General features: G+C 42.0%; 1 protein-coding gene across 2 annotated transcripts in view; it reads right to left on the reverse strand.

Moving 5' to 3' along the window:
• Positions 1 to 1,527: 1,527 nt before the first annotated feature.
• Positions 1,528 to 14,644, reverse strand: part of SLC35F2 (solute carrier family 35 member F2) — an 81,830-nt gene continuing 68,713 nt past the window's right edge. Inside the window, exons 6-8 of one of the 2 annotated variants that reach the window (XM_077298419.1) lie at positions 12,403 to 12,455; positions 5,871 to 6,025; positions 1,528 to 3,773 (exon numbers count right to left, since the gene is read on the reverse strand). In XM_077298419.1, coding sequence (XP_077154534.1) covers positions 3,573 to 3,773; positions 5,871 to 6,025; positions 12,403 to 12,455 — 409 coding nt within the window. In that variant the 3' untranslated portion in view covers positions 1,528 to 3,572. The remainder of the gene's footprint in view (positions 3,774 to 5,870; positions 6,026 to 12,402; positions 12,456 to 14,644) is intronic. The other variant, XM_077298417.1, reaches the window with a different exon arrangement.

The following is a 14,644-nucleotide window of genomic DNA, read 5'->3' on the forward strand; positions in this document are numbered from 1 at the left end:
TTCAAGTGTTTATTTCTGTTAATGTTGATGATTATGGCTTACAGCCAATGAAAACCCAAAAGTCATTATCTCAGTAAATTAGAATACTTTATAACACCAGCTTGAAAAAATCTGAAATGTTGGCCTACTGAAATGTATGTTCAGTAAATGCACTCAATACTTGGTCGGGTCTCCTTTTGCATCAATTACTGCATTAATGCGGCGTGGCATCGAGGCGATCAGCCTGTGGCACTGCGGAGCTGTTATGGAAGCCCAGGTTGGTTTGATAGCAGCCTTCAGCTCGTCTGCATTGTTGGGTCTGGTGTCTCATCTTCCTCTTGACAATACCCCATAGATTCTCTATGGGGTTAATGTCAGGAGACTTTGCTGGCCAATCAAGCACAGTGATACTGTTGTAAACCAGGTATTGGTACTTTTGGCAGTGTGCACAGGTGCCAAGTTCTGCTGGAGAATGAAACTTCAATCTCCAAAACATTTGTTGGCAGAGGGAAGCATGAAGTGCTGTAAAATTTTCTGGTAGATGGCTGTGCTGACTTTGGTCTTGATAAAACACAGTGTACTTATATCAGCAGATGACATGGCTCCCCAAACCATCACCGATTGTGGATACTTCACACTAGACCTCAAGCAGCTTGGATTGTGCGTCTCTCCATTCTTCCTCCAGACTCTGGGACCTTGATTTCCAAATGAAGTGAAAAATTAACTTTCATCTGAAAACAACACCTTGGACCACTGAGCAACAGTCCAGTTCTTTTTCTCCTTGGCCCAGGTAAGACACTTCTGACATTGTCTATTGGTCATGAGTGGCTTGACACAAGGAATGTGACACTTGTAGCCCATGTCCTGGATACGTCTGTGTGTTGTGGCTCTTGAAGCAATGACTCCAGCAGCAGTCCACTCCTAGTGAATCTCCCCCAAATTTTTGAATGGCCTCTTAATCCTTTCAAAGCTGCGGTTATCCCAGTTGCTTGTGCACCTTTTTCTACCACACCTTTTTCCTTCCACTCAACTTTCCATTAACATGCTTGGATGCAGCACTCTGTGAACAGCCAGCTTCTTTAGCAATGACGTTTTGTGGCTTACCCTCCTTGTGGAATGTGTCAATGACTGCCTACTCTACATCTGTCAAGTCAGCAGTCTTTGCCATGATTGTGGAGCTACTGAAACAGACTAAGGGACCTTTTTAAACGCTTAGGAAGCCTTTGCAGGTGTTTTTGTTAATTATTCTAATTTACTAAGATAATGACTGTTGGGTTTTCATTGGCTGTAAGGCATAATCATCAACATTAACAGAAATAAACACTTGAACTAGATCACAGTTTGTAATGACTCTATATAATATACGAGTTCCACTTTTTGTATTGAAGAACTGAAGTAAATTAACTTTTTGATGATATTCTAAATTTGGTGAGAAGCACCTATATATGAAACCAACATTAGAGGCGAAACAAGTATTTACCCAGTTTATCCCAGTATACAAGTCCTTACGCGAGGAGATCTTCACATAAAAGAACATAAAAAAACAAAACATTTCAATTAATTTTATAAACATATGAAATTTATTTTACAGCTATTTTAAATAACTTTTTTTTGTTACTTTGTACAGATAAAACAAATATAATGGTCATAGGCATTTAGTGTCTTAATACATTGCCAGTATCATGACATTTGGCTAGGCCTCATTCAGACATGTTACATATTTTGGCTGATAACCCACAGCACGGACCTCACTAGAACCAAGGTATGTATGTCATTCATTGGTACCATGTCCTCTTCCAAGCACATAATTCAAAGTTGTTCTAGTGCCATCATGCTGTATTCTCATTGGCTGTTTGATCCGCCACCTATTGCTTTGGAGCTGGAAGTTATCTTGGTGGGAAAATAGAAGAACAACAAACCCCCAAAAACCCAATAGTAAGAATCAAAAATATACAAATAGCTCTGCCATCTATGAGATTCGCGTGCCAATATTTTTATGATCCTTTGTGAACTGTACAGCATTTGAAAGTTGGTCTTCGCAGGTTATGCAGATGAATCACACACTTCAGTAAAAAAATTAAAAAAAAACTGTACTCAAATAGGATATTTTTATTAGACTAACACCCATGCAGACTCAAACAAAAGGCTGACCCTGCAGTCATTTGCAGTTTTACTACTATTGTCCTAGTGGCTATGGGTAGCAAGAAAAGGGGGCGGCTGGACACATGACTGCAGGTTTATACTACAGTTATGGGGTTAGACCAAATCCTTTTAATCTAAAAAATCCCTAAAATCTCTAGATATAAGGCACCTCTTAGCAAAACAGCATGTTAATCCTAGATCAGGTACTTTTTCTAAAAAAAAAACAAAAAACAATGCAAGGTTTAAGAGATTTAAAAAGGAATATAAACTCTAATAAATACCAATATTTTTTTTTTTTACAATTACAAACTTGAGGTTCTAAAAACAGTGCAGATAAAATCAAACTGCAGCACAATTAATAAATACAGTAATTATTAACATGGGACAAAATGTCTATAATAAAAAAAAAAAAAAAAAAAGAGCATAAAAATATCCCTGTGTCTGGCTCTTTACGATCAATCCATTTGCTTCTGGCAATCTGGTCTTCAGAAAGTCAACCCTAAATAAGCTAGTAACAGGTAGCAATGCTGGTGAAACCACAGAATTCAGCTCAATTCTGTTTGGGAATAACAGAGCAATTGCTCGATTATTCTGCAGCGCTCCTGGAGGGGAAATTGAGAATTACACCATTCTCACCGAAATCCATGGAAGGTCTGTCTACTGCATGAACATGTTGGATCCTCCAGAGAGTGTCATTTTGTTGGGATCTTTGGGATTATTAAAAGGGATTGTCTGCTACTGGATAATCCCATATTAATGGCCCCAAGATGCTGCTTAAATTAAAGAAAATCTATACATACCTCCCTGATTGGCTGCAGCAGTCCTAAAATATTGTTTATGTCAAGAGTCCAGCAGAGGACACATGACTTAAAAGTGGAGGAGAGGTCTCAGTCCAGGAGTCAAGTACATGTATTTTTTTAAATTTAGGCAGCAACCTAAGGCCATTAATTCAGAGTCATTAACTACTTTAAAATTGTTTTAAAGAATTCTCTTAAGTCAGACATATTTCTGTAATAGTAAATTACAAATATTACATTTAAAAAACAAAACAAAAACAAAAAAAACTGTGTCCTTATCAGTCGTTCATTTTCCGAATTTGTAACAACTGGATATTTTTACATTTCTATAGTCAAACTGAGTTAAAAAGTTGTCAATGCAAAATTAACAATTATAAAAATGTATTTATTTATATATATATAAAAAGGTAAAAGTCACCAAAAACTAAAAACAGATTTCCACGTGTTCTAGGTTTAGAGTGTAACTGGTGCGCATAGCAGCTTCCTTATAAACAGGTGTGCAAGGCAAAAAGCTGGCAAACTGGGCGTAGGAACCTGAATGTGGCATATATTGGTCAAAAAAAAAAAGTAAAATAAAATTTCTTAAAAAAATAAAAAAAAATGGATAAAATATAGTTTCTTCATTTTATATAAAAAAAGGCAAAGGCAATGTGTTCAATCTCGGGATATCTCCTCAGGCATGTACTGCAGGGGCGTGGCCGGCTCCGCAGGCGTCTCGTCATCCTTCATAGCGCTATTCTCCAAGCCTCCACTAGTCTGTGCTGGCGTAGGCTCCATACGATAAGTTGCTGTACTGCAGTACATAATGAATCCCACCATGATCACAACAAATGCTAGGATGTAGAGAACAGAAAACTAAAAAAAAAAACAAACAAAGAAAAACATTTTTAGACTCGCCCGCATTTTCACACTCTTAAAGGGTAATCTTCGTTTCAAAAAACTTTGCAGAATAAGCTGTGAGCACATAGGAATAACATATTTGGCCGTTATATGACTCCTATCCTACATTTTCCAGTCTATAGGCTCACTCTCAATTTATAATCCACTCTGAGCTGGTGAGAGAATACTAGCAGCAGTGATCTCAGCACGCAGAGAGGGATTCCTGCTCTTCAGTGATCTCAGCATGCAGAGAGGGATTCCTGCTCTTCATTCATTGTGTAGCACAAAAAGACAAGCTGCCGCAGGATGAAGGAAACTACACGGAAAAGTTGAGCTCTCTGGTTGTGAATCAGCTCTGGGCTGAGGTATCTGTTTGGTTAGATGTTTCACCCTGATCTTTGTATTTTTTCCTCTGCCTGTTTCCTCTTTCTGCTCCTCTATCCACAGAGTATAAGGACACCACAGTGAGTGTGCAGATTGTCTTATCTGACCAAGATGGATATGTGCATCTTCCCAGCCCCCCCCCCAGAGAGGATGACAAGAGGTAGGGGAAGAAATGTCTTATAAACGATGAAGGAAGGAGACTTCTCAGAAAATATACATTGAAAAGTACATTCCTACTATTGTTGAAAGTACAGGCATATGTCACCATTTTCTTGGAAATATTGGATGCTTTTGACACTTTTTTTTTTTTTTTGAGAAGTTGAGAAAAAACGATCCCATTATGTCCTACTATCCAAATTCCCACCTACAATCTGAGAAGGTAGCAAGGAGTAACCGTTCAATGATCTTGCAGCGCCTCCACAGGGAAAACATAGAATTATGCAATGCTTGTCAACAATCAATGGTCAGTCCATGTAATGCAAGGACATATCACATGCCCTTAACATGAGATACACTTTAGACTTGCTACTTTTATAGTATTTAGAAAGTGGAGCTGAATTACCATAAATTTTGATCTACTGATTTTCTTAGGTAGATATCTTGATTAAAAGAAAAACTGGCAAATTAACAATCCTGACAACCACAATGACATGCAGGATCTGTTCATCTGAAATTGCATTTTATCTTCTTAAACACCTTTGGCACATTAGCTCTAGTATAGAATATGATGGACGTATATAAAAATACGAGTCACTTTTTGGTAGATCCTTGTATCTTCCAATGAAAGCCTTCCATAAAGTGGCTTTCTGTCATTAAAACTTAACAATGGGACATCATCCCAATAAAAGTTATGTTTACCGCAGCTGGACTCCACCGGACTAGAAGTGTTGGCATTACAACCTGACTGCTGAGGCCACCGATTGACTGCAGGGTCAGAATGTTATTTCCGGTCCGATGGAGACTAATGAAGTGCAAGCGTAGGAGAAAAAGGCAGATTCTGGAGAAAAGTATGGCTTTTTTATACTGTTATCAGGATGTCTTCCCATTAGTAAGAATTTCAGAAAATCCCACCCATATTGGCAGAATCAACTGACAGTGTAATATGTACAGAAACTGCCCAACAGAAGATATCGGAGAAAAGAAGGATCTGGCTCATTGGATTTCCAAAAGCAGATCCTATAGTTTTCTCGGAGACAAGCTGCCAACAGGGAATTTCGACATCAGTTCTATCAAGCCAAGCGCTCCAGTGTATGGACGAGATTGGTGAAATGGCGGTTGGCTAAACGTTTGGCTAACAACTATCTAATGAGTACAGAAGGCTTTAGGGTTTTCTAGACCTGACTACTTTCCGATGGCTGATGCCGGTCAGGCATGTTGATGACAACATGACAGATTCTTTCACTTTTCACAGGAGACAAGGCTTTCGGCAGCTAACTACCCTTTTTTTTTTTAATCCCAGCAAGCATGTGTATGGTGTGACCAAGAAAAACACCTGGCTGCCAAATAAGTGGGCCAAGAGCCATCTAAAAAATTTGGCCACCTTGAGATTACAACTGCCGAGCTTTACACAGGTTTTCTTTTTCCGACACAAAGCCCATATCACTACCTACAATCAGAGAAGTTACAATAGGAAGAAGAGACATTTAAAGAAGATGAAAATAATGAACTTTTGTCAGAGGTTGTTCTTACATTGTACCCAAATAAAAAGAGGCCAAAGAAGAGGCTGTAGAGATCAGCGGTCAGGATACCCAGGTTAACAGAAGTGGCGCTGGTGACTCTTATCACAATAGGCATCACGCTGTACAGTCCGAACATGCAAAGAGCAAAAACAGCAAACAGCACACCTGGAACACAAGCAAAAACATTGACGTTATGACTCAATATGGAAGTAGGTGGAAGTTCCGACAAACAGTGCGTCCTTCAATGAAATGACCATCACAATGGGACTTTATCAAGGCTCTTGTATAAGCTCAGTTTTCACCTGCACTTATATAGTGGGATGATAGGAGCAACAATTTTTTCCTCGGAGACACACTGTCCGTTTAACAAAAATCAGACATGTGCATGGCCCCATTGGATAACATTGGTCCGAGTATCATCCAATGTTTTGCCGATTCGCACTCATCAAAAACACGATTGTCTGCACCTGCCCTCAGAACAACTAGGTAAAGAATATAAAAGCTTGTCATCCGATTATACTAAAAAGAAACATGTATTCTGAGCATCATTTCTTTTGATTAGGCAGACCTTATATACTTATAGTCCTCATATACCTTATAGTCCTTATATACCTAGACCTGCCTAAATGGATGATAACTTAGCAACATATTTGGGAGGCCATCTCATTTCCAGTGCAGCCTTTCTAGATGGCGACGCAACTGAAAATGTGACTGACACCATCATGTCCCCTCCCCAATATCAAATCCATGCAGATTGACTGTTTTTTTTTATTGATAAAGGTCTTTTATAGGTTGAACACGATGGAATTATGATTGCTTTCAACCTTAAAAAAAAGTTTTGAAACTAAGAGTGGTACATACAAAATGTAGATTTTTGTTTTTTCCTTTGACCCCCAAGTTACATAAGCTATACATGCGGTAATTCTATCCTACACACTGGCCTACACACACTGGTTTTACAAGAAACCCTACTAGTCTTGAAGCTTCTACACGTTTAAGATTTAGTCACTGTTTCTGGATTCTAGGAATAATGGAGTTCTCGCTGAAATTTTAGATGGAGACCAGTCAAGCTGCCTGGTAAGACTACTGATATTAAAGTGAACCGGTCACCACGTTTGGCCGATAGCAGATACTGCCATCACCTTTCAGGACTGATATACAGCACTCTATAATGCTGTATATCTGCCCCAACCCGACCTGTAGCAGAAGAAAAATAACTTTTATTATGCTCACCTGTGGGGCGGTCCGGTCCGATGGGCGTCTCTAGTCTTGGTCCGGGGCCTCCCATCTTCTTACAATCCCCGTCCTCCTGCTTCCTTCATGTGGATGACGCATCCCTTCGTCATCCACACAGTTGTACTTATCTGTCCTATCAAGGGCAGAGCAAAGTACTGCAGGCCCTTTGACCTTTCCCGGCACCAGCGCACTGCAGTACTTTGCTCTGCCGTCAACAGGGCAGAGAAGTACGCATGCGCAGAAGCGGGGTGCCGAAGAGAAGCGTCATCCACATGAAGCAAGCAGGAGGGCGACATCACAAGAAGAAGGAAGGCGCCGGACCAAGATCAGCGACGCCCATCTGACCGGACTGCCCCGCAGGTGAGTTATTCTTCTTCTTCTCTTGCAGGACGGTTTGGGGCCAGATATACAGCATTATAGAATGCTGTATATCAGACCTGAAAGGTGATGGCCGAATCTCTTATTGGCCAAACCTGGCGACAGGTTCCCTTTAAAGAGAACCTTTCAGTTGATTTGGGATGCCCAAACCACGGGTAGGATGAATCCGAGCCTAGCTGCACAAAAACAATTCAAAGAAACAGGCAGGAACCACAGGCAGAGATGAGAGGAGCCCAGGGACTGCAGCAACATGTGCACAAACGGAGAGACTTGTCAATCACCTGGAGCGAGGTGGGGAGAAGCCAGTTTTTGAGGATAATCTCACACCCTTGATGGCGCTAATGAGGGAGGCCCTTCTCTCTTACTCTGGTTGGAAGGGTCAACCTTCTAAATATGAAATTGCATTCCAAATTTCTATACCTCTTCTATAATTCCCCAGTATGGAAACCCTACTTACCTAAAGATTAGGGGGATGGGTGCTTCCCTGTTTAATTATTATAATGAATTTTGCGAAGGATTTATTTTCTATCGTACATTGCACAATGGAGTATGCTTCGCAAATTCCCACAGTTACAGCTAGCTTAAAATCTTCCTGACTATTCACTGTTCGGAGATCATCAATTACGGGCTGCACTCAGAGGACAGTTTAAGGACTGATGATATCTATAAATCTCACCATCTTAAGAGTGCCTAAGTTAGGTCACGGGCCTAGGTAATCCACTATCCAGCTTTTACAATTATTTAACAAGAAATTTTGCCTCTGATGAAAAAAAAAAATTGCAGCAACGGTGGGAAGATCTACCTGATACAGAAAATGACAACTGTGGTATAGAGATGAGCGATCCCATGGATATCCGTGTCCGGGCAGAATTTTTTTTTCTATGTCCGGTTGGGTCACTAACTTGACCCGGGACCCCGAACCCCATAGAAAAGTCAATGAGGATTCGAACTACAGAGCTGTAAAATGGCTAGAAAATGGTCTTAGTAAGGGCCAAGGGGCTAAAAATGGAAGCAAACTTGGTGCAAAAGCAGGAAAATTGCCCTTCAAACAAATGTGGATAGGGAAATAACTTAAAGGGGTTCTTTCACTATAGCAATCATGGTAAAATAGGAAGTAAATTAATAAAATAAATAATTAAACAGTGCCCCCACAGAGACTGAGGCTTGTTACTGCCAGTCAAGTTAAAAAAAATCACCCCCAGAGAATGGGGGAGAGTATCCCCACAGAAACAGCTTACCAACTTCCCCCCAGACCATGAGGCACAGTGTCCCACAGAAACGGATTCAAATTTCACCCACAGAGCATGGGGAACAATACCCTCACAGAAGATTATACTAAATTTCACCCACAGAGCATGGGGAACAATACCCTCACAGAAGATTATACTAAATTTCAGCCACAGAGCATGGGGCATGATACCTCCAAATGTTCCAAAAATGTACACTTCAGATTTGTGTACTGCAAATGCTGAAAACCTAGTAGGTCCCATATTCCCAAGCATTTACTTTGAAAAAAATTACTGTTCAAAGCAGGCAACCATGCCTGAATTAGGGCCTTCAGCACTAGTCTGGATGAGACGATTATGCGAACTTCTTTTGGGAGGGGCCTTTAAAATTTAACCTACAGAGCATGGTGGACAATACCCCCACAGAAGAAGTTTATAAATTTCAATGGGCGCCTGAAATTTTGTGTTGTAAAATGGTGGTAGTAAGGGGTAGGGTGCTGCAAAAGGAAGCAAAAAGGGGGTAAGAGCAGGACAATTGCCCTGCAATCAAATGTGGATAGGGAAATTACTTAAAGGGGTTCTGTTGTGAGGGGGTGGACAAAGGTTCTTGCACCCCTCTATAAATGGGGATAGGGCACTGACTTAAAATAAAATAATTAAAAAAAACTTGAACCAGGAGGCTGAGTGCCAGTGAAGGTGGAGATGTATGTGTAACAAGCAAAGTAGGAGGTAGCCAACACAGTTTATTTGGTATTTTTTTTATTTTTAAAGTGGAACTAATGGAAATAAAATACAAAGCCATTACTGGTTCTGGCTGTGGTGGGGAGGTGGGGAAGCTGCATCAGCGGAGCAGAGGGTCACAGGAGGTTGGAGCTGGCGGCTAACTACTGTGTCCGCTGCTAAAGATAAATTAATATTCGCTGCATTCCAAGCCCATGGGCGTGGATGGCAATGAATATTCATTTCTCTATAGCATCCTGGTCTCATTTGCCCCCATCGCAGTCCTCGTATGCATGGCCCCATCCTTATTCTGGTATGATTAGCCCCCAAAGCCGCTCCTGGTATGCATGGCCCCATGGTATGCATGGCCCCATCAGAAAACAAAAGAACAAAACAAAAAAAAACATTACACTTACCTTCCCGGCATTCCCTTGCAGCATCCTGCTCCGTTGCCAGCAGCTGCTTTATGCCTGTAAGCAGCACATGGCAGGGACGTCATGCGCTGTTCGCAAGTCGAAGGGCAGCTGCCAGAATACTCACTGCTCTGCACTCCAGGACTGTGTGTGCAGAGAGCAGTGAGTATTCATTGCTCTTAAGCAGTGGGCACAGTGTCAGCCAGAGCCTCCCTGCCGGGCAGTCACGTGTGCGGCTATTTAAGAGAAATGAATATTCACCTCTATGAGCGTGGAGAGAGGTGAATATTCATTTTTCTTAAGTAGCGGCATACGTGATCCCCGGCGGCTGACACTGTGTGCGCTAATGAAGAGCATTGAAAACCCACTGCTCTCTGTGGTCACAGTCCCGGCGTGCAGAGCAGTGAGTATTCCGACAGCTGTGCTCTACTTGTGAGCAGAGCATGACGTCCCCGCCATATGCTGCTTACAAGCATAAAGAAGCTGCTGGCACCGGAGCAGGACGCTGCGAGGGAGCGCCAGGAAGGTACGTGTAATGGTTTGCTTTTTTAATGTTTTCTGAAGAGGCCATGCATATCAGGATGGGGATGGGGTCATGCATACCACAACAGGGATGGGGGCCATGCATACCACGATAGGAACGGGGCCCTTGCATGCCGCGATACGGATGAGGCCCTTGCATACTGCGATAGGGATGGAGCCCTTGCATGCCGCGATAGGGATGAGGCCCTTGCATACTGCGATAGGGATGGGGCCCTTGCATACCACAATAGGGATGGGGCCCTTGCATACTGCGATAGGGACGGGGCCCTTGCATGCCGCGATAGGGATGAGGCCCTTGCATACCACGATAGGGATGGAGCCCTTGCATGCCGCGATAGGGATGAGGCCCTTGCATACTGCGATAGGGATGGGGCCCTTGCATACCACGATAGGGATGGGGCCCTTGCATACCACGATAGGGATGGGGCCCTTGCATACCACGATAGGGATGGGGCCCTTGCATACCGCGATAGGGATGGGGCCCTTGAATACCACGATAGGGATGGGGCCCTGCACAACACGATAGGGATGGGGCCCTGCACAACACGATAGGGATGAGGTCCTGCACACCACGATAGGGATGGGGCCCTGCATACCACGATAGGGATGGGGGCCATGTATACTAGGATGAGATGGGGGCCCTGCATACTAGGATAGGGATGAGGGTGATGATTCCTGCCAGGATCGGGATCAGGGGGACCATTCTTACCAGGATAGGGATGAGGGGACTATATGTATATATATTCCTGTACCAGTTATGACTTGTATTGTTTAAGATTATTGTACTTGTTTTTATTATGTATACGCCCTCCTCACATGTAAAGCGCCATGGAATAAATGGCGCAATAATAATAATTATAATATATATATATATATATATATATATATATATATATATATATATATATATATATATATATATATATATACACACATATACATATACATACACACACATATATACACCAGGATAAGGGATATTAAGTACAGAATTGACCACATTTTTTGCTTCAATTTTTTTTCCTAATTTCCTCCTTTAAAACCTAGGTGCATCTTATGGTCCGGTGCGTCTTATAGTCCAAAAAATATGCTGTCATCAGTGTATAGGTCATTGCACACATTTTGTTGTGCGTTCTTTATATTGCTTTATGGTATTATCATATACTTATTGCAATTAGGTCTCCATGATCTTTTTTGCCTGCTGATCTTATCCACTTGTACATACACTGTTTATATATATATATATATATATATATATATATATATATATATATATATATATATATATATAAAAGAAATAGTTGTAAATATTGTTAGGTCAGGTGTAAATTAGTGGAACCAGTTTATAAACTACTTTTTCCTATTTCTATCTTAATCCACTTCCACCCAACTGAGTCTCTATAATCAACATTATTTAATAGAAGGAATGATCACTATTTGGATGTCTAGAAGTCTTTGGAATGACATCTCCTTGCCATTAGTGAGGACTCGGAGATAACGTTAGTTATCCGTCATGCTCGAGTGCTAACCGAGTGACTTCGGCGTGCTCGAAATATATGTTCGAGTCCCAGCTGCTGCATGTCTCATGGCTGTTTGACAGCAGCAACATATGCAGGGATTGTGTGTTGGATATTTTCTCAGTGACTGTCCCGTAGACAATGAATGGAGCAATGGTGCTCATGCTGCATCTGTGCTTCATTCAGACAAGGCTTTACAAAGCCTTATTCTCTGCATTGGTGAGAGAGTCCCAATGGTCCGACTCCCACGATTAGCAACTCCCAATGGTCGGCCTCCTTTTCATACGGATAGGTGCTCAATAAAAGCTTGGGACAAACCATTTAACTACCGAATGCTTGGCATTTTAACTTCGCGACCTGCAGCGATCATACATGAAAATGTATGTACTTTGAAAAGCATAGTATGCAATTATATTCTGCCCAACTCCTTTTCTAACTATAAGAAGTTGGCGCCATAACACGGATCTGAACATGGAGGTTGGATGTATGGCATGCAGTCTAGTACTTACCGACTTTCCAGTCCCACTTAATGTTGCCAATTGCACTATATTCAACAATCATCCTGTTTCAGAGAAGGGGAGAAAAAAGGAGAAACATCAGCCAATTACTGGAAGCACACACTGGAGACAAGTTTATGGTAGTAGTCCAGGCAATCAGCAATTGAAAAGGGCTTCATATTTGTCTCTTGTAGACAAATAATTGTGTTTCCCTAAAAATAAAAAATAAATGCCACAAAATTGCTGTGACCGTGGTGCACTGTTCCTCTCTCATTACTACTAGAAATGTAGGAATACATTGACATCTGGATGCAAGCAGTAGATAGTCTGGACCTTCCCCGTCTTTACTATCCAGTCCGTGTTCTCAGAGTTCAGGGACTTCCAAATGGGACACATTTGCTGGAGGTTTCAGGGGGATTTTCTCATCTGCACACATTTCAGTGATGGTCTCCAGATACCGGTACTGTTCTGTTGTATTCCTTGGTCTGTCAGTAACCTTAAAAAAGCAACTGAACGTGTGGCAGCCAAGCTGGACATGTCAGTAGAGATGGGTGAATTGATTCACGTAACTCCAGTTCATCGACCAGGTCAGTAATCTTTGTCCGCTGCATGGGAGCTCTGTAAAGCCCTTACCTTCCATGATCCCTGGGGCAGCTATTGATTTGTCAGGGCTGCGGCAACGTCATCATTGCAGCGTGGTGTTCTGATGACATGGCACAAACCCAACTAATAAAAAGCCGCACCAAAGATTGTGGAAGATAAGGGATTTGCCAAGCTCCCGTGCAGCGGTCAGAGACTACTGATGTGGCCTACAGATCGGAGTGCAGCAAATCGATCTGCCCATCTTGACTCACAACGTGCTTGGCATGGCTGCCACGTGTTCAGTTGCTTTTTTAATGTCACCGATACACTGTGTGCAGAATTATTAGGCAAGTTGTATTTTGATCACATGATGCTTTTTATACATGTTGTCCTACACCAAGCTGTTCAGGCTTCAGAGCCAACTACCAATTAAGTAAATCAGGTGATGTGCATCTCTGTAATGAGGAGGGGTGTTGTCTAATGACATCAAAACCCTATATAAGGTGTGCTTAATTATTAGGCAACTTCCTTTCCTTTGGCAAAATGGGTCAGAAGAGAGATTTGACGGGCTCTGAAAAGTCCAAAATTGTGAGATGTCTTGCAGAGGGATGCAGTAGTCTTGAAATTGCCAAACTTTTGAAGCGTGATCACCGAACAATCAAGCGTTTCATGGCAAATAGCCTACTGCGTCGCAAGAAGCGTGTTGGGCAAAATAGGGGCAAAATAACTGCCCATGAATTGAGGAAAATCAAGCGTGAAGCTGCCAAGATGCCATTTGCCACCAGTTTTGCCATATTTCAGAGCTGCAACGTTATTGGAGTAACAAAAAGCACAAGATGTGCAATACTCAGGGACATGGCCAAGGTAAGGAAGGCTGAAAAACGACCACCTTTGTATAAGAAACATAAGATAAAACGTCAAGACTGGGCCAAGAAATATCTTAAAACTGACTTTTCAAAGGTTTTATGGACTGATGAAATGAGAGTGACTCTTGATGGGCCAGATGGATGGGCCAGAGGTTGGATCAGTAAAGGGCAGAGAGCTCCACTCCGACTCAGACGCCAGCAAGGTGGAGGTGGTATGGGCTGGTAGCATCAAAGATGAACTTGTGGGACCTTTTCGGGTTGAGGATGGAGTGAAGCTCAACTCCCAGACCTACTGCCAGTTTCTGGAAGACAACTTCTTCAAGCAGTGGTACAGGAAGAAGTCGGTATCGTTCAAGAAAAACATGATTATCATGCAGGACAATGCTCCATCACATGCCTCCAACTACTCCACAACGTGGCTGGCCAGTAAAGGTCTCAAAGAAGAAAAAATAATGACATGGCCCCCTTGTTCACCTGATCTGAACCCCATAGAGAACCTGTGGTCCCTCAAAGTGTGAGATCTACAGGGAGGGAAAACAGTCCATCTCTCGGAACAGTGTCTGGGAGGCTGTGGTGGCTGCTGCACGCAATGTTGGTCGTAAACAGGTCAAGCAACTGACAGAATCTATGGATGGAAGGCTGCTGAGTGTCATCATAAAAAAAGGTGGCTATATTGGTCACTCATTTTTTGGGCTTTTGTTTTTGCATGTCAGAAATGTTTATTTCTAAATTTTGTGCAGTTATATTGGTTTACCTGGTGAAAATAAACAATAATTCTGCACAGTAATAGTTACCTGCACAAACAG

The sequence above is a fragment of the Ranitomeya variabilis genome, chromosome 3 (genome assembly GCF_051348905.1).
Source record: "Ranitomeya variabilis isolate aRanVar5 chromosome 3, aRanVar5.hap1, whole genome shotgun sequence".
In the NCBI taxonomy this organism is placed as follows: domain Eukaryota; kingdom Metazoa; phylum Chordata; class Amphibia; order Anura; family Dendrobatidae; genus Ranitomeya; species Ranitomeya variabilis.